Source organism: Temnothorax nylanderi, unplaced genomic scaffold (genome assembly GCF_030848795.1).
Source record: "Temnothorax nylanderi isolate EJ_2023f unplaced genomic scaffold, tnyl_v1.0 TNYL_tig0019_pilon, whole genome shotgun sequence".
Classification (NCBI taxonomy): domain Eukaryota; kingdom Metazoa; phylum Arthropoda; class Insecta; order Hymenoptera; family Formicidae; genus Temnothorax; species Temnothorax nylanderi.
The window spans coordinates 548,171-566,974 of record NW_027249081.1 but is presented as its reverse complement, the minus strand read 5'-3'; the positions used below and the strand labels follow the sequence as shown (position 1 = coordinate 566,974).

Below are 18,804 nucleotides of genomic sequence, written 5' to 3'. Positions count from 1 at the left end.
TCGCAGCCGTGATCGGCCTTCACTGGGTCCCCGGACGCGGAGGACGCCTCGCGGGAGCTGCGCCGAATTGAGATCGTTGCTGCCGCCGCCGCCGCTGCCCCTGCTGCTGCTGTTGTTGCTGCTGCTGTTACCGCGGCTGTTCCTGTGCCGCCACGCCACACCGAGACGAGGTTGCCCGACGCACCACTGGCTCGCGGACGCGCACGAACGGCCACCGATCGCGACGACGTCGAGCGGGCGCTCGAGCTCGCGGCTTGCACGACGGGTAACGCGCGACGTTCCCGCAGCACACACGAGAATCGTACAACGTCCTAACCGCGGGGACACCGCATCGCTTTCACGGGCGAACATGGAGCTGGATCCATGCCGAATGCTTGGCGAATCGGCCGCGGGGCGGCGCGCACGGGCGCCAAAGTCGTGGCGGTAGGAGCGCGCGGGAGAGAGAAGGAAGGAGAGAGATAGCGCTGGCGCGCGCGTACCAAAATACGGCCTTCGGGGGCCGCGCCGCCGTCGCGCCTGTCGCAGGCCTGCCAACGCGATATCGCGCCGCTTGACAACAGCGAATGCTCCAGATTCGCGTCAGATGGCGCCTCCGGCCGGCGCTCTAGCGCGCCACTTGAGCCTCGCGTGGCGATCTTAAATATCAAAATAATACCGTTTCGTTCATTAAATTGGAATTAATTTTTTATTTAATTATCTCTCTTTGCTGTATAAACGAGATCCCGTTAGGTGTAACTTCGGCGTGAATGTACTGGGATCATCGTATTTAAGTAATTTGATAATGATATTTGAAATTAAAGCGAAACTGTTTGTCGTGGATTTTGATATATTTTTTTATTTATCTAGAAAGAAATTCTTTGCTCTTCTCTTTTCAAAGAACTTTTTCTTCCTTTAATCAATTAGGGAAAGGCGCTGGAAAAGTGCTAAGGCGAAGAATTGTATATAAAATTCACACGAATAATATTATTAGGCTATACCGAGACCCAGTCCCCTGACTGAAAATACCGTTTTTTTATCTGTATTTTAACTATCTCTAAAAGTTTATTTAATTAAAAAAAAACGACGAACCTTTTGTATCAATCTGATACTTGCTAGCTGAGACTTGCCGAAAATTAAGTCCACATTGATAAAACTTAAAATTTGAAAAAATGACATGTTTCTTATAAAAGTACGTACATTGATAAAAAAAATTAGAAAAAAATAAATATAGTTTCATAAATCCGTTCTGGATTTGGTTCTGCTGTGACACTACGACTGTGATGATCGTAAATCCAAAATCAGGAAAATCAGAAGAAAAAGAGTCCTCTTCTCCTCCAATATATAACAGATCGAAATTAAATCGATTAATTTGAATTCGTTCGATTGGAACAAAGTGAACGTTTCGTCATTCCATAACAACCGCGAATGAGGCCAATTACTGAATGCAAAATCGACATTCATGAAAAATGCAATTGTTTCGCTTTGCCGAAAGTATAATCGTGTCGTTCGATCATACGAAAAAACGCGGCACAGGTTCAACGATCGAGGACTGCTGGTTCTTAAATTCCTGAGTTTCCGGTCGCCGGACGATCAGATTTCGAACAAGATGCTGCAGGCTGCAAAGTCGAGGAAAACGATAGCCGGGAAAGAAAGAGAGGGTTTCGTTGAAAAGCGGATGATTCAAAATGACTCACGAATCACGTTTCGCAATCGGGAAATCGACTCGACGCATCAGCGACTTGACGCATCCTCCGCCAAGATTTCCGTCCGAGATCATTGAGCGATTTCGCGATGATGCACTCGTATCCGAGGCAAAGCCAAGCGGAATTCGCGAGCAATCTGAACCGGACGTTCATAAACTGAATGTGCGCTAAATATATTGCAGTATAAATTGCTCGCTAGAGTAATTTCAATCAAACGGCCGTGGCAAAAGATTAAAAGAATGCAATTTGCGGCGCAATTATATATAACTTCTAAAGAGCGCACCGCTAGGGATTTATGTCGAGTTTAAAAGAGGGCGATAATTTTTTTCAAAGCGCTAGGCACGTTTTTTTTAAGTGATCACCCCTCTAAATTGCGAAAATCAGTTTTTATTTGTTAAATACACATACAAATCAATTAATAATTGCCTATATTTCTGTTTGCGCGTTCGCTTAAATAGACAATACTTTATGTACAGTTAATCAATTTAAACGGACCGTGAAATCTTTAATGGCACGGATGAATATAAATACGCAAAATAGCACTATATATATCATATGAAAATATCATTACATCGATCTTTTTATAAGAGAAACAATCGAAGTAGAATTATGTCAGTAATTATAATTTTACAAATACAGATTTATATTTGCTTTTCTAGGAACAAATTTTACTACAATTTTTTAATAACATAAATAAAAATAATACAAAAAATTTATTAACTTTCGTATGTGAGAAACTATTATTTTATATTACATATGTTTATTGCAAAAATTCATAAACATCATTTACGAAGCATGATTACGGAGAATAATTTATAGTTTGAATTTTTATTTGGAAAATTCTTATTCAATTTTTTTAATAACTCATTGTTGTGACTTGAACAGTTATTTAAAAAAATCTATATTTCGATTGTAATTACTTGATTAAAAAAAGAATATAACGTTAAACAATCGAAACAATCGATTAACAAATAGACTAATATATATTTGCATCGTTATAAGCTTCATAATTATTGCGATACTATAATAGCTTCCGTGATGAGATGGTCCAATAGGATGTTGTTCCTGTGAAAATTATAACACATAAAATGAAACAAAAAATAGCACGGATGTGTAAAAAAACAAAAAGATTACAAATGACGCACGAGACGTTCGTTACAAGACGAAACTATACAAACTGCATAACGTGATGCAATACTTGAGCGGCATCGTGCAACCGGTGCAACGTTTTTGCAATCCGCTTGAGATTCGCTCGCAGCGTATTGTTTGATCTCTAAAGAAAATAATAATAATAAGATACGCAATTTAAAAATAAATTCATGGCCAGTTATATATTTCTAGCTCCATATCAGGTGCCGCGTAAATAGAGAGTTTCCATAATATTGCGGAATATTATATATATTGAATTATTAATATACTGAAACCTAAATAACAATATTTTTTCAAGAAATTATCTTCAGGATGAAAAACAGTATTAGTGTACACAGTTATTCTACAGTTTCTATAATATACATTTAAATTCGTAACTTTTATTATTTTCATTTGAGATTTTCATTACATTACATTTTGTTTTAAATTCGTGACATCTTTTAATATAATTTAATTACATCTTCATTACATATATGTTTTCTCAATAAGATTGTATTTTGTTACACTGAAATTGTTATAGTATCACATAGTATACACAGTAAAAATGACACAAACAAAATGTCAAAAGTGTTTGTCATACCTATGAGATCTTACCATGTAAGATTACATATATGTATATAACATCGTTTTGATTGTAACTTTCTTAAAAAAAAAAAAAAGAAAAAAAATGTTGATATAATGTTTTTGCGGACACTAATCTTCATTTCAGCGCGGTATGCACAAATTAATTCTTTGAAACACACTTATGCAAAGATACTTGAGCATATCATTATGCCCTACAGCTTTTTTTCACTTTGTTTCACTATAAATTCATTGAATATTTATCCTGAAAATTATATTCTCTTCACTTTTTATCATTTAACATCGAATAATTTCGTGCATGTGTATCATCCAAATCAGTATCATTTATTGATTGATCGTTTATATTATTTAAAATATTGTTTGCCGGTTTCTATATATATGTATACATATATATACATATATATAATGAAGTTATTCATATTATATTGAAATATTTCATATATGCAATGAATAGTTTTTAAAATTTGCCCTGAAAGTTTCCGCGACTCCGATGCGGTCTTCCTCCTACATGCTTTCCTCGCACATTATGGCTTTTGCCCTTTACGATTTTTCCTTTTCCGTGCCAATCAGATCCCCTTTGGAATGTATGGCCAGTCATGATTTCATCGTCGGATTCTTCTAATTCCATCGGGCTTTCTCCGCGACTATGATTGCTTCTTCTGTCATGAAATTCGTCGCGCTCCATAGACCGTCTATGATACTCTGGCGAATATCTGTCATGACTATAGTGATCACGCATATCAGAGTGAGAAGAAAAATCATCTCTACTTCTAACAGGAGACTCCAGCCTCAAGCTTCTAGATTCATGTTCTACGGAATCTAAATGATGCTCTTGTTCATCGGATCTTCTAGGAGGAGACGCTTGCCTGTTCCAAGTACGTTTCTGCGAAGAGTTATTTAGACTCCATCTCAGATCCTCTACTTCGCGATACTTGGATCCATATTCATATGTATCCCGCGCGCTCCAATCTAGACGATCCATTATCGGCCGTTTTTCTTCTTTTATCTGTTCGAGATCGTGCTCATAGACCTGTGATCCAAAGTCGGCCGTGGTGACGTATACTTGCACACCCTTGGTTTCCGTTTCCACTTCATCTGTCTGACAGATCTTCTGATGCATTTGAGTTATTGCTTTCGGAATCGGTACCGGCTGTTCCACGTTGCTCTCTTTCCAGAATATCTTGGTTTTGCTTTTCTGCAGAAGTATCGAATTCGACGTATGGTCTTCGGAAACGTCTTTCGTTTCTTTTTCTTCATCGCGATCGTAGAAAAATCTACCCGTCATCTTTAAACGCGGATCCTCCATTGGAAGTTGAAATAGCGCTTGTTCGCAATGTCGCATTAATTCAGGCTTGAATCCTATCAGTAGAAAAAATAGAATCTCGTAGAATAAAATTCTGAATTTTACATACATATATATGTCGTAATGCTTATACAAATATGTCATGCTTCTTGCAATCTTCACGCATGTTGTAAATCGTGTAAAAGGAAAGTGTCTTTAAACAAAAGTCCACTTTAGATGCATATCTCTAATTAGACATGTCACACAACTCATGTAGTGTGATTAATAAGCAGTTTAAATAGAATTTCAAAATTTAAAAGTTCTTACCTGGATATAGTACCGGTATATTAGATGAATCTAACGTGATAAAAAAGAAAATATGAAAAATTAGTATAGTTCAATAAAGCTCAGTTCCATAAACGTTGGTTAACTTTCAACCTTAGGTTAACTCACTCTTCGTCTCTTTCTAACGTTTCCCTTAGAAAGAGACGAAGAGTGAGTTAACCTAAGGTTAGAAGTTAACCGACGTTTGTGAAACTGGGCCTAAATAAGATACATAGGAAATATTTGTATCCTTGTGGTGAACGAAAAAGCGTGAACTATATAAGTTCTGTATGAATCTTTACGATCAAATCTTTACGACCACATAACAAATTAAAACATACTCGCACCTTTGGCTGAAACAGATGCTTCCAATAGACTGGATAAGCTGGTTTTTTGCTGCAAGATCAAGTCATAAAAATTATATTAAATTTTTTTTCTACAAATAAAATACATGATTGAAAAAAATACAGTGCTTCGTACAACAAATTAAAATAAATTAATATTCGACCTAGCGATAAACACTCCTGGTCGAATTTAAAATAAAACTAAATACTCATCACTATCATATGTATTGCAATTACTTTTGGTTTGGAGATGATCGGCGGTTCGGGTGTCTTTATTCGTTCCTGGGGCGGAGAGTAAGCTTCGTTGTACGATGACGATGCCGCCGGTCCATGTTCTGTATAGCTCTGTGACGTAGAAGGTGTGACTGAGCGATTCAAAGGTTTGTTTGGAGGTACAAATTGATGAACCGGTGTTTGTTGGATAAAGGGTACAGTATACGATGGATTGTACGACATATGCGTATGATCCATCATCGGAGGGGGTACAGGTTGCGGCGAGGGTATCGGCATAGGAAGCAATGGTGAGCGCATCACCGATTGCGGAGGTGCTTGCGGCACAGCAGCGGCATTCGGCTGATTGTACATGACCGGACCGGATGAATAATTGGCTGGAGGCAGGTTTAGGGTCAGGGATGTCGGCGGCATAGGTTCGAAATTCATTGGCGATGCTGTAGCCGGCATAGATTCGAATTTCATAAACGATCCGGTTAGCATAGGTGGTAGCATAGCCGATGACGAACGCGGACCCGGTTGATGCGTGTACGGGGGTGCTACAGACGGTGGTGGTGGCGGCTGTGCTGGTGGCGGCTGCGCTGGTGGCTGTGGCCTGGATTCCGCTTCTTGTTTATATGTAGGCGGGTTGAGTAACGGTGCGATTCCTTCCATCGTCGCGGACGGCACGTATCCACTTGTGTTCGCGCCGGTCGACATGGCTTCGTTTCGCAGTTGTCTTGCCAATTCGTTGATGAAGGGTGAACGCTTCCTGACGCGCTTCTCCAATGATCTGCTACGTGTGCGACTTCGGCGACGGGGGCTGTATCGTCTGTTCACTGGCGAACGACTCGCTCGTCTGCCCGTTGGTGAACGGCTCGATCGTTTTCTCGGACGTTCCGTGCTGCGACTCCTTCGATCATGAGATCGGCTTCTCCGGCTTAATCAAGATAATCAGATATAATCTAAGATATAATCTAAGATATAATCTAGTACATTTTTATATCGTGTATATATTTGTACAATACAATAATATAAAATTTAAAACGCAAAGTTTGAAAAATTATATCTATCGCAAACAACTACTTACAATATTTGTTCACAAAATGATATTTGTGACTACTATACACGCAGTGTAAAAAGATAATTTTTAACTAGATGACATTGAGTTTTTTTTTAAATCTCTTTCTTGAACGAGAAAGAGTTTAAAGCATTAAAAAATCTCTTAACAAAGACGTTAAAAATATTGTCTCCTCACCGTTCATGCGTCCAATCAGTGCGTCTCCTACGGAGTCGCTCAGGACTCCATCTTCTATCTATGCTGGATCGCCGTTCTCCACTAAGTCGCCTAGGGCTTCTTCGTCGATCTGGACTTAATATAGGAGTTCTCCGGTCGTAGGATCGTGGTGAATTTTTCCGTCTGCCTGGACTATATCTAGGACTTCTGTGTCTTTCTTCTGTTTTAATAATAGGGGTTCTACGGCGATCTGGGCTTACGAAAGGACTTTTTCGTCGATGAGGACTCAGCCGAGATCGATCGGGAGTTCTGCGCCGTGGCGAAGATTTACCATAACGTTGCAACGATTTGCTCCTGCGATGATCTCTGCTTCGTTGTGCTTCACGCTGCGCTCGTTCTCTGTTCTGTTCCTCCGCGATGCTCTGAATGGCTTCAGCTTCCGTCCCAGGCGGGACTACATTGTCCGAGTCCAACAAGTACTTGATCGCCTTCTCCTTTTCAGCAAGAAGCTTGTTCTCGGTATCTCTCTTCGTTCGCATTTTATCCCTTTCGATGTCCTTGCTGCTCTTCAAAGGGTCCCGACGATTCTCATCGCGTTTCTTATCATCTTTCTTCGGCTTTTTACGTTTGTGAGGTCCTTTAGGCTCGGAACGATGGTGCTCCCTATAATTATCTTGTCATCATTCGTTTGCCAGAAGATGCACACTTCCATAATATTAAATATAACAGATTGTATACATATATCATACAGATAGCGTACATGTAGAGAATGGAAATTATCTGACAACGTGGCATTGTAACTTATAACTAAATCACTAAAATTAGAACATAATACATTTGTATACAATATAAATTAATGTAATTAACTGAAACTCAAGAAAAGTCGTAGTGCCATAATTAGTTTCCCTACAATGATTGCACTTAGTAAGTAAGAGCAATACAACGGCTTTATTTTTAATATCAAGTATATAGTGACAATATAATGTTATATAAAAATCATTTACAATAATGACACTACCTAGAGAGTTGGTTCTCTCCTTGCTTCTTAGACCCTGTCATGTCTTGCTCGTTCTCGCGGTTTTTGTCTTCATCTCCTTCCCATGCGTCCACGACGTCCAGTCCTGCCATAAAGTCTTCATTGTCGAGGAACTCCTTCAGTTCTTCATCCGGTATCTCCTTGAGACCCTTGATCGCACGTTGCACATGATCATCACTTTTCAACAAAGGCTCCTCGATTATCTGGTGAAATTGCTTCACGAATATCTTGCCAGTAGTCTTCGTCGCTTGCCATTCCGTTTCTTTTACTTCTTTCATTTGATCATTGTCTTTGTCGCTTGCGTTGTCCATGTTGCTCACCAATTCGCGATTACCTCAGTATTCTGAAGTAATCAAGAAAATATCTTTGAGCTCTAAGTAAATTAATTATGCTTCTCGTATCTATATTGCTATTGCAACTTGTGCTTAATAAATCCCACAAAAAATATACATGCTTTTACATATGAAACAAACGTTTTTGTACATAAAACGATTGAATGATTTAAACCAACTTAAGGCATTGTGCAGTTTCAGTTATTGTTGCTATTTCAATTCATTGTTGTAATCCGTACACACTGTTGTACTCGACAAGCTCTACATTTCATCTATGCTTTAAGTCTGTGTCTGTAAGTTTTATCTTCAGCACGTTTATCGAGATTCAACATGGCACTGCTGTTCCCGAGCGTTTAGAAATATCTTAACTCGGGGCGGCTTGTAAATTTTTTACAGATTTATAATCTCAGAGGACCACTGATAAGCATATATCGACAAGCACAGTGCTCAGACACGCGTGACATGTGGAGTACGGCGATCGGGTTCGATCGAGAAACGAAATAAACGACCTTCCGTCGAGCTTGTGTGCTAGTACTGCTAGTTCGACTAACAGGTAAGGTCAAAACGTGAGGGTTTCCGCTTTACTTCCCCGAGTGGCCCGAATGTTGCGAGGACCGTCGTGAGGAAGGGGTACCTGACGCCAGGCAGCCTCACGTAAATTCCGGAAACTGTGGTAGCCCCACGATCGTTGCGAGGAACGATAAATAACGATGCAAATCCGCAGGATTCCGAGCGAGTACGACACCCGAATAGGAAACACCTGTGCCCGCTCGACGACGAGTTTTCTCACCCTCTAACTCGCCATGTTGCTCACCGAGCGCACCGAAACTAACCTAATCCCCGGATCAAAAGTGCACGAGTGCACTTGCAGCCGTACACGCTTATTTTTGTCGTATAAGTATACAAAGATTTTCCGCGTATTCGCCGTATCGTTTCTCTCATAACAAACGGTGAACGTGCGAATAGATTTCAGGTTAATGCAATGAATAAAAACGTAATAACGTCCCGTTGAACGTTTTTGTTCACAAAATTGTACCAAACTGCACTTTCAACAATCTCTTAACAATCGTTTAATGTTTAACAATCTTGCCTCTATTTGTTATATTCGCCGAACTCAACACCGAAAGTGTTTTCTTTTTTACATAATGCATAGGCCTGCTCTCTTTGCGGCTGTGCTACATGCTACACTTTCGGCACTCGGAATGAGAAAGATACGGGCGGGGGCGGGTAAAGCATTAGAGAGAAAAGGAGAAAAATTCTTTAGAGAAAAAAGGAGAAAGAGAGAGCATATATACATAAAAGGTTCGAAAAGATATACCTGTTCTTTGCAGCTGAACTTTTTGTACTTTCAATCCTTCTAATTATTCTCAACGCGTAATTTTATACGCATCTCGTTTTGAGTACAGAAAGTTTAACATATAGACAATTGTTCTATATAACTGATATTAATTTATTCTCTATGCTTAGAATATGCAACATAATATGTATAATTTTTCATAAGAATGAAAATGGAATGCAGCTATTAGTGTTTCAAGAAAGGCTGGAAATTCGAAATTTTTAAACATTCCGCGGTTCAGCACCGAAAGATCCACGTCTTTTTTATTCCTCGACACAAATATAAGAAAAGAAATAGATACGAATATTGTGCTCGTAAAAACCTGTATTTATTCCATATACGGTTATACTTACTGTAAGAGACTACAGTTCTTAGGTATAATACATGTATAATAAATTCAATAAATAATACAGAATATAGTAGCGTGTAACATTGAAAAACGTGACATAGAAGCTAATTCTCGATCTTGACTTATGTTTTCTGAAGACACTCTGAATTTACTCTGAATTTATATACATACGTTCTGAATTATTAGAAATAATCTAATCGGACGAATACGATTGGAATTTATCACACAGTATTAACCCTCCGTCTGTATACGTGGATCTATGGCATTCGAGTCAAAATAATATCTGCTCATAATTGGAGGGGTAAAAACCATAGTGGTGTAAGTCAAATTTTTTAAAATATTTTCTCGTGTGCATAGATGCAATCTGTACAATATATAAATTGCATCTATGCACACGAGAAAATATTTTTAAAAATTTGACTTACACCACTATGGTTTTTACCCCTCCAATTTTAAAACTTGCAAGCCTGCCAGAAAATATTAAATAAACGACGATTATCAAAATAACTAAAAACAAAAAAAAAATCGTCGACTACAATGTAGACAGATGTTTTGTGAATTTTTTCATATTTTTCTAAATACTTTAAAGGAAAAATAGCGTCAAACGTGACAGGCTTACGTATACACTCCAACGGTGCAAAAAAAAAAACGTATACAGACGGAGACTTAATGTAATATTGACGAGATATTATGCGGAATAAAACGCTAACTTTTGGTCCATGCCGGAAAGCATACAATGTACATTTTCAGCATCGTCATTACCGTTCGTGGTTTAGCTGCTGATAGTATAACTGATCGTAGGTCTTTTTGAACTGCAGCATGTGTAGCAGCGTTTTGTTTATTATTTTTGGTATCCAACTATTTACGAAGCACTCGAATTCCCGAAAGATGTGATTCTGACTGTTCTCGTCGTTCAGCACTATGACCACCGCTACAGGATTGTCTGCCTTTTCTAACGTACATATAAAATCTAGCCTTACGTTGTTTGCCTTGTCATGCTCGTTCAATTGCTCCACCACCTTGTCCGACATGATCGCCTCTTTCTCCAGAAGACTCATTTGAACATCCAAAAGAGTCCTATTATTTTTCTTCCTATTATACCACACACATTTGTGTCCCGTGCAGTGAAATGTTACTTTTTGATGATTTCTGGTATGTACGTCAGATAATATATCAATTTTCTGCTGCTTCGTTTCTTGATCGAGCAGCATCTCGACTCTCAATTTAAAGATCATTTCGAAGATATCCCTTATTAGATTAAAAGTGACGAAATACCAATTATCTTTCTTGTACTGCTCCTTATCAGTAATATCCGTACGTGTCTCGAAATCTTCCGGTAATCCAGCAAAGACGAAACGACCAGCCCGTATTTCATTTCTGAACCTCTTCTTTTTTTTCTTCGCCTGCATCAATTGAGGGGGTATCGCGCTGAATAACATGGTCAATAAATAATCGTAATTATTTGCACTAGCTGTCAAGCAGATATCGGCGCTGAACTTGCAACAATGTTGAAATGCTATTAATGCACGATCTGACGTATTTGCGGCTGTGTTCTGATTAAGTTCGATCGGATCCTGCAGGCATACTGGCTTTTGAATATCCAATTTCTTGGCACTATTATCCGTGACAAAACTTTTATATCTATACATGTAATCGGGTAACTTATCTAATTGCGCGAAGTCAGCTGTTGAATATACTTTTCCGTCCAGTAAACATATCACACGCGAATTGAAATTGAAATTTTCGTAAAAGGAGAAGAAATTGTGAAGCAGTACTGCAATATTACTGCTGTTGGTAATGGCTGGTAATGCGGTACCTTCGTTAAAATTTACTTGCCACCCATTCATGGTTTCTGGAGCACAAGTTCTCTGAAGGTCTAGTAACGGCGGAAGAAGACCAACTGATTCCTGCTGGAGGTAAAATATAATCAGACACACCAAGCCATAACTGGAAATTCTTCCGCTACCCGAAATCTTGAAATGCCTCGCCCAGTATTTGATGAGCAGCATCAGCGGTCTTAATCGTGGATCGCGTGACGCGCAATATCGTAAGAAGTTACTTTTATAGATGCCTAGGCCGTTCTTGAAGGAAATGTCGCAGGAGACATTGGTCGGCATATAACGGAACTTTATAATAGGTGTTTTCGCTTTAGGGATTGATACTATGTTGGAAAATATAGACTTCATGCTGTACATAACTCTTCTTACTCTCTTGAAAATTATTGGCGTCCATACATGTGACGGGATATCCGGCCTGTTACAGATCGGTGGTACACCTTGAACAGAGAAGTTACTTAAACATACAACGATATTCACATACTACAGTAAAATTAGAAAATCTCTTACCAATTCGACCGACGTACATGTAGATATCTAAATCACTCTCTTTAAAACTCAACTGCGCCACCGTTGAGCCAAATTTATACGTTTTACATTCTGGGAAAATCGATCTAAATATTTCATCCAGATGAGTACAAATGAAATTATATCTCGTTGCCAACTCAAATTCATTAAGTTGCACCGCGTTTAAAAGTGCTGCCAATTGGTTGTCAAATGTCACTACATTTTCGAAAACATTTTTTATTCGGTCGTAACTTATTGGATCCTCTTCTTCTAAATTTTTATTCTCAGTTCTTTTCGGAACAGTGTCTTTTGGTTGTTGCGCTATGAAACAATAAATGAATGTATACATCAGCTCCACAGAAAAATAGTGGGAGATAGTAATTATAACATATTGCTAAAGCTAAAATAACTGATATTTACCTTTGTCAACGTCGAAATTTCCTCCATTTTTCTTCAGTCTTCTCAAACATATTTTTTCATTTGCTAGCCAGTGTGACCTGCTCATTAAAATATCAACGAGTTTGCTGCAACAACAAAGCATAAATACAATATTTATAGAGTAATATAAAAGAAAAAAGATAAAAAAATTTTCACCAAGGAAGAAAATAAAAATGGTGATTCCTATATGTATAATTTAAAAAATTAATTATTCTATGACCATCTTTCTTTCTATCCGAAAATGTAGAACAATATACTTGTATGAACTAGACAGGTAAAATTTATTTCTATATGTTCTGTCGTAAATATTCATTATAAATTACCTATCATTGTATTCAATCCAAAAGGAGTTCCGTCCAAGCTGCTGTCTTTTAACTGTTCCAAATTGACGAAGATAATTTACCAACTCCTCTCCCGACACATTTTTTGGTAAAGGCGCAACACAAACAGATTTTCCTGGCAAATAATGCTGATTCCCTTCATGTGAGCTCTGTTCTGATCTTGCGTCTTGGTGCTGAGCTTGCTGTTTCGAGCTTGTAGCAATTTGTTTGTTTGTATGTTGGACAGATTCAGCTGATTTAGAGTTCATGGTTCAAAATTGTTCAAGCAATCGTAATTTATTATTCTAACTTAATTATACTTCTCTGTTTCTCTTGCAATTTCTCTTGAAAGTATTATTATATAACGATACGTTATATAAAAATAGAAAGATAAAAAAAGATCACTATTTAACTAAAATTCAATATTTGACCATCTTTAGTGATCACTTTCAGAAAATACTTTGTTTCGATCAATCCTTTTGAATTTCCAGCACAGAGAACAACATCATTTTCAGATTCGAGAAATATTAAGCCATCTTCATTTGCTCTTCCAAAATTGATGTAAATAAAAAGTTCGGCGCTTTGACGTAAACCGTTGATAAAATTTAATCCCTTCGCAAAGTGAATGTGATTTCTTTTCATACGTGATAGACCTTCAGTTTTTATCTTTGGCCAGTACTTAAAATAGGTCCCGTGAATTATATCAAAGTCCACGCAGTCAAGTATCTTCAAGCTCAGTTCATTGATCTTGAATATAGAGTGGCCTTGATTTGCCTTAATCTCTAAAACACCGTCAATAGTTTCAAGGGTAAATCTTTGCTTGTTATTTTCCTTTACTACTCTCTTGATGTCGTCAATAGTATACTTATATAATGATTTATTCAACAGTTTGTTAACTGCGACAAAGCCGTTTGGTTTAATATTTAAGCCTTCCTTTATAGCTCCATGACGTAGCAGATATGATAATCTTTTGCTGAGAGCAATGTCGCTTTTACTCTGACTCTAAAAACAATATTAATAACATTTGTTATATAGAGATCTATAATTATACATTCAATCAAATTAAGTAGATTATTAAAGTGTTTCTCAAAGAAATACGAATGCCAGTTCTTCAACTTTTTGTTAGAAATTGATATATTCTTTTGACAAAATCTAACAAAATATTTACTGCTGTTATTACTACATTAGAAAATATGTTAATAATTTCAATGCCAAATCACTTAAAAGAATATCTTCAATTGTTCTGTTCTTTCAATAGCAATCACATTACGCCTAATTTTATTAGTAGGTTTTTACTAATAATTTGCTGTAATTTTTACCATGATCTACTGCGAGCAAAAATAAAGTGTTTAACTATTTTTAACCAGAGCACATAAGTTAAATTTTAAAATACAAAGCTTATAGTTATGAAAATAGAAAACAGGGAGGAAAAATATGCAAAAATATCCAAATAATGTATCATGTCATAACGATTATTAGCCTGACTAGACTTATAGAATGTTTATTTCCTTTAAGCAAGAATCTAGCTATTAGAAAGCTCTTCCAGTGGCACGCCAATGATCGTTTATATAAATAAACGTTTATATAATAAACAAAACGACATGTACGTGTTTCAGACGAAGGAGAAGCAGTGAAAGCAAACTACACATGCCCGCACAGAAAGGTGCACCCTATTAGACACATTTGACAGATGTCTTTATATGCAACAATCTTACATTACTACGACGTTAATAGGAAGCCATAATTTGGGACAAAAAATGCACAGACTTCTTTTCTTGTAAATAAATTACAAGCACGATTGTCTAACCTCTGAAAACATGAAACTAGCGTAGCTCGCAACTTTCCCTCGAACCAATCTAACCGGTCTTCCTTACGCTAATTTGAAGGCATACGTCTCGACATTTACGATTTCTTAACAAGTCACAAATTTACGGAATTCTAATTGATATCATAACGACAATAATCACATAATACATACGTCCTACGTCTTAGGGTGGAGTCCCATGGAGCGGATTACGCCGGAGCGGAACGAGCGGATCACCAATCACGGGATCATTCTGATAGAACTCTTTCAAAGATTCCGTCGAAACGGTCCTGTGATTGGTGATCCGCTCGTTCCGCTCCGGCGTAATCCGCTCCATGGGACTCCACCCTTAGCCGCGGAATAAATCGTGTCTGATGAAGTCTGATCCATGATCTCTGATCAGTGATGTGAACCGGCCCGGTTTTTCGCGCATGCGCGGCCCCTCCACTACGCACACAGAGTGACGCTCGATCTATCGGTGTGTCGGCAGCGCTCGGCAGTGCCGAGCGAGAAAGAGAATATTACTCCCTCCTTGTCGCTCTTACTTAGCTCGCGCGATCGACGATGTTTTTACGCTGGAAATGCTTTCTCGGTATCTCGGCGTGAATCTGAGTTGCCGTTGCACGATAATCAAAGAGCGATCTTTGGAATAATGTAGAGATGTAAAAATAATTAATAAACATAAAAAAATTGTAGTAAAAAATTATGTTGATCACTCTTGCAGAAATTTTCATGCTTTGACCTATACTCATTATTTTGACAATTCCTTTCCGAAAAAAATTCCGTAGAAGAGAAGACACGTATTTTTTTGTTTGGCCTACAATTAATATTTCCGAGTGTAATATTTGTAAGAAATTAAATTTGTCGGTAACTGTTATACTTTTAAGTTAATTAATATCTTGGAAATATTCAATTCTATATATACGTATGAGATATTTTCGTTAACAAATATATTTATATAAATACTATATTTTATATATTTATTTATGTCGAATAACCTGATATATACGTATATATATATATATATATATATATATATATATATATATATATAATATAATATCAACAAACTTTCTTGACCATAACTGGCAAATTTATTAATAGATAAAACGACGTTTCGGTCCAAATTCGGACCCTCTTCAGGCGATTTGGGAATTGGGATTTGGGATTTGGGATTTGGGATTTGGGAATTGGGATTTGGGATTTGGGATTTGGGAATTGGGATTTGGGATTTGGGAATTGGGATTTGGGATTTGGAAATTGGGATTTGGGTTTTTTGAATTGGGATTTGGGAATTGGGATTTGGGATTTGGGAATTGGGATTTGGGAATTGGGAATTGGGCTTTGGGATTTGGGATTTGGGATTTGGGAATTGAGATTTGGGAATTGGGATTTGGGAATTGGGAATTGGGATTTGGGAATTGGGATTTGGGATTGGGAATTGGGATTTGGGAATTGGGATTTGGGAATTGGGATTTGGGAATTGGGATTTGGGAATTGGGATTTGGGATTTGGGATTTGGGAATTAAGATTTGGGAATTGGGATTTGGGAATTGGGATTTGGGAATTGGGATTTGGAATTTGGAAATTGGGATTTGGGAATTAGGATTTGGGATTTGGGATTTGGAAATTGGGATTTGGGTTTTTTGAATTGGGATTTGGGAATTGGGAATTGGGATTTGGGAATTGAGATTTGGGATTTGGGAATTCCCAATTCTCAATTCCCAATTCCCAAATCCCAAATCCCAATTCCCAAATCCCAATTCCCAAATCCCAATTCCCAATTCTCAATTCCCAATTCTCAATTCCCAATTCTAAATTCTAAATTCTCAATTCTAAATTCTCAATTCTAAATTCTAAATTCTAATTTCTAAATTCTAAATTTTAAATTCTCAATTCTAAATTCTAAATTCTAAATTCTAAATTCTAAATTCTAAAATCTCAATTCTAAATTCTAAATTCTCAATTCTAAATTCTCAATTCTAAATTCTAAATTCTAATTTAGAATTTAGAACTTAGAATTGAGAATTGAGAATTTAGAATTTAGAATTGAGAATTTAGAATATTCACACTGACAACGCACAAATCATCATGTAAGTTACTTAGATACTCTAATTTTATATTTCCTTTATTTTATTTAAGTTATCACAATACAAAAAGGAAATTCTTTTTCTGCCTATAGTCTTCAGTTTCTGACTTGCGGGCACAGTGTCATGAATTGCCTGTTGAATGTATTTGTAAGAGCTTTATTCACCTGAAGAGGGTCCGAATTTGGACCGAAACGTCGTTTTATCTATTAATAAATGTGCCAGTTATGGTCAAGGAAGTTTGTTGATATTATATTATATATATATATATATATACATATATATCAGGTTATTCGACATAAATAAATATATAAAATATAGTAGGGGAGACCGGGGCTAGAACGTTAGTTTTTTTTCGGTGCCGATTTTTAACAACAAAATAAATAATTGTAGTTAAATGTGGTATACCACTGTAAAGAGTGAACCTTTAGCTACAAAATTTATACAGGGAATTTTTATCTACGTCGCTTTGTTTAACCGGTATAGAGCAAAAACGACAACGGTGCAAAAATTGAAATCTCAAAAATGCCGGGGTTGAACCGCCACCCCCCCCCCCCCGGGTTAATCCGTTACACTGCATTTTCAATACATATACGTACATCTAATCCTGAAAAATGATAGGATACACTTTAATAATTGTTTTTTAAGAGAAAAATAAAAATTTATTTCAAATTTTTATGCGAAACATTAAAAAATAATTGTTTTACCTATTCCATAAAACAATTAAGGCACGTGAATACAGATCCTGAAAAGCGCACGCATGTGTTGTGTGCCCTACGTCGCACGCAATGCACTGTTTCCCATATGCTCTGATTGTTAACTTCTTTGAGCACACGCAGCACGTATTATCCAAGTCTTCGTCAGAATCCGACCGCTGCTGCTTCCTTGATTTCGATTTACGCCCACTGCTCGTCGAAGGCTGCGGTTCTGTTTGTGTGGCATTTTTTTTGGGCCGGCCTCTTTTTCTCGGCGCAGTGGCAGGTGTAGATTTTGACGTCTTTCTCGTAGCAGGTTTTCCTTTTTTTTTCCGCATGGACTCCGCCTGCTCAGCCGCCAATTCCATCATTTCAGGCGAGTCAGTAAGAACGGCGCTCTTTCTTCGTTTTCGTCCTTTACGAGTCTGTTGCCTCGGAGCGGCTTTAGGAAACGCTCGAATACTTTGAAGCGTCGCGCTCAAGTTCTGTGTATCACCAGGACGAGACATGGAGGAAGCCGAGGGGATCGAATTCGTTTTGGTCGGCTGCGTCCGGTTCGGTTGTCTCCGAATTGGCTGTGTCCGGGTCGGCTGCATTGAGGTTGACTTCTTCGAAATGAGCGGAAGTAGAAGGCATCTCCCTATCCGTAACACTGCTCGGCAAAAATTCGTATTCCTGGAAAATGTCCGGGTTGAATGGAGAAATTCCAGTGTATTCAAACCCGGACACAATATTTTGATGCGTTACGGCAAGTGGCAGTGACTTAGCCACGATTCCGGGCATATCGTATATCGTCATTGTTCTACCAGGATGCGACGTCATCCAGTTATCACACTGTGCGTGTACACTTTTCTTTAACGGGCCAAAGATGGTGCGATCCAGCGGTTGCATTTTGTGCGAGCAATGCGGCGGTAATGATAGGAGTATGATTCCATTCGCTTTACAAAATTCGAGACCAGCGATGGACAAATGTGATTCGTGATTGTCGAGTATCAGTAAAACTGGGGCGTCGACGGAAGCACGCACATGGGACTGGAAGAACTGTAAAAACTGGACAAAATGCTCCGCATTCATCCAGCCACTTGAATTCGCTACACCTGTGCAGCCTGGTGGTCCGCCGTTAAGGAAATGTTGCTTGAAATTTTTACGAGGAAAAATAAAAAATGGAGGTAAAAAATGCCCAGTCGCTGACACCGCCATCGCCAAAGTTACGAGGGTTCCTCTTTCCGCAGAAGTCACTCGCCCGACTTGTTTC

At 38.0% G+C, this 18,804-nt stretch overlaps 3 protein-coding genes across 8 annotated transcripts; all 3 read right to left on the bottom strand.

Annotated features, from left to right (window-relative positions):
• Positions 1-2,053: 2,053 nt before the first annotated feature.
• Positions 2,054-9,387, bottom strand: LOC139768968 (uncharacterized). Of its 5 annotated transcripts, none has more exons than XM_071699651.1 (7): positions 9,269-9,387; positions 7,829-8,189; positions 6,832-7,473; positions 5,601-6,513; positions 5,367-5,415; positions 5,023-5,052; positions 2,054-4,772 (listed from the first exon to the last, which is right to left on the bottom strand). In XM_071699651.1, exons 2-7 carry the CDS (start codon positions 8,155-8,157, stop codon positions 3,871-3,873), a joined length of 2,865 nt encoding a protein of 954 aa, XP_071555752.1. In that variant the 5' UTR covers positions 8,158-8,189; positions 9,269-9,387; the 3' UTR covers positions 2,054-3,870. The 5 variants fall into 5 exon arrangements, with proteins under 5 accessions (XP_071555752.1, XP_071555750.1, XP_071555751.1 ...); XM_071699649.1 differs by lacking the exon at positions 9,269-9,387 and adding an exon at positions 8,358-9,254; XM_071699650.1 differs by lacking the exon at positions 9,269-9,387 and adding an exon at positions 8,813-9,254.
• Positions 9,388-9,820: 433 nt separating this feature from the next.
• LOC139768966 (speckle targeted PIP5K1A-regulated poly(A) polymerase-like) lies at positions 9,821-13,232 on the bottom strand. Its single transcript, XM_071699645.1, has 4 exons — positions 12,967-13,232; positions 12,626-12,729; positions 12,209-12,526; positions 9,821-12,138 (listed from the first exon to the last, which is right to left on the bottom strand). Exons 1-4 carry the CDS (start codon positions 13,230-13,232, stop codon positions 10,622-10,624), a joined length of 2,205 nt encoding a protein of 734 aa, XP_071555746.1. The 3' UTR covers positions 9,821-10,621.
• Positions 13,233-13,371: 139 nt separating this feature from the next.
• On the bottom strand, positions 13,372-14,935 carry LOC139768967 (tRNA 2'-phosphotransferase 1-like). Of its 2 annotated transcripts, none has more exons than XM_071699647.1 (2): positions 14,771-14,935; positions 13,372-13,965 (listed from the first exon to the last, which is right to left on the bottom strand). In XM_071699647.1, the coding sequence occupies exons 1-2, from the start codon at positions 14,780-14,782 to the stop codon at positions 13,372-13,374; spliced, it is 606 nt and encodes a 201-aa protein (XP_071555748.1). In that variant the 5' UTR covers positions 14,783-14,935. The 2 variants fall into 2 exon arrangements, with proteins under 2 accessions (XP_071555748.1, XP_071555747.1); XM_071699646.1 differs by lacking the exon at positions 14,771-14,935 and adding an exon at positions 14,571-14,756.
• Between the last annotated feature and the right edge of the window lie 3,869 nt (positions 14,936-18,804).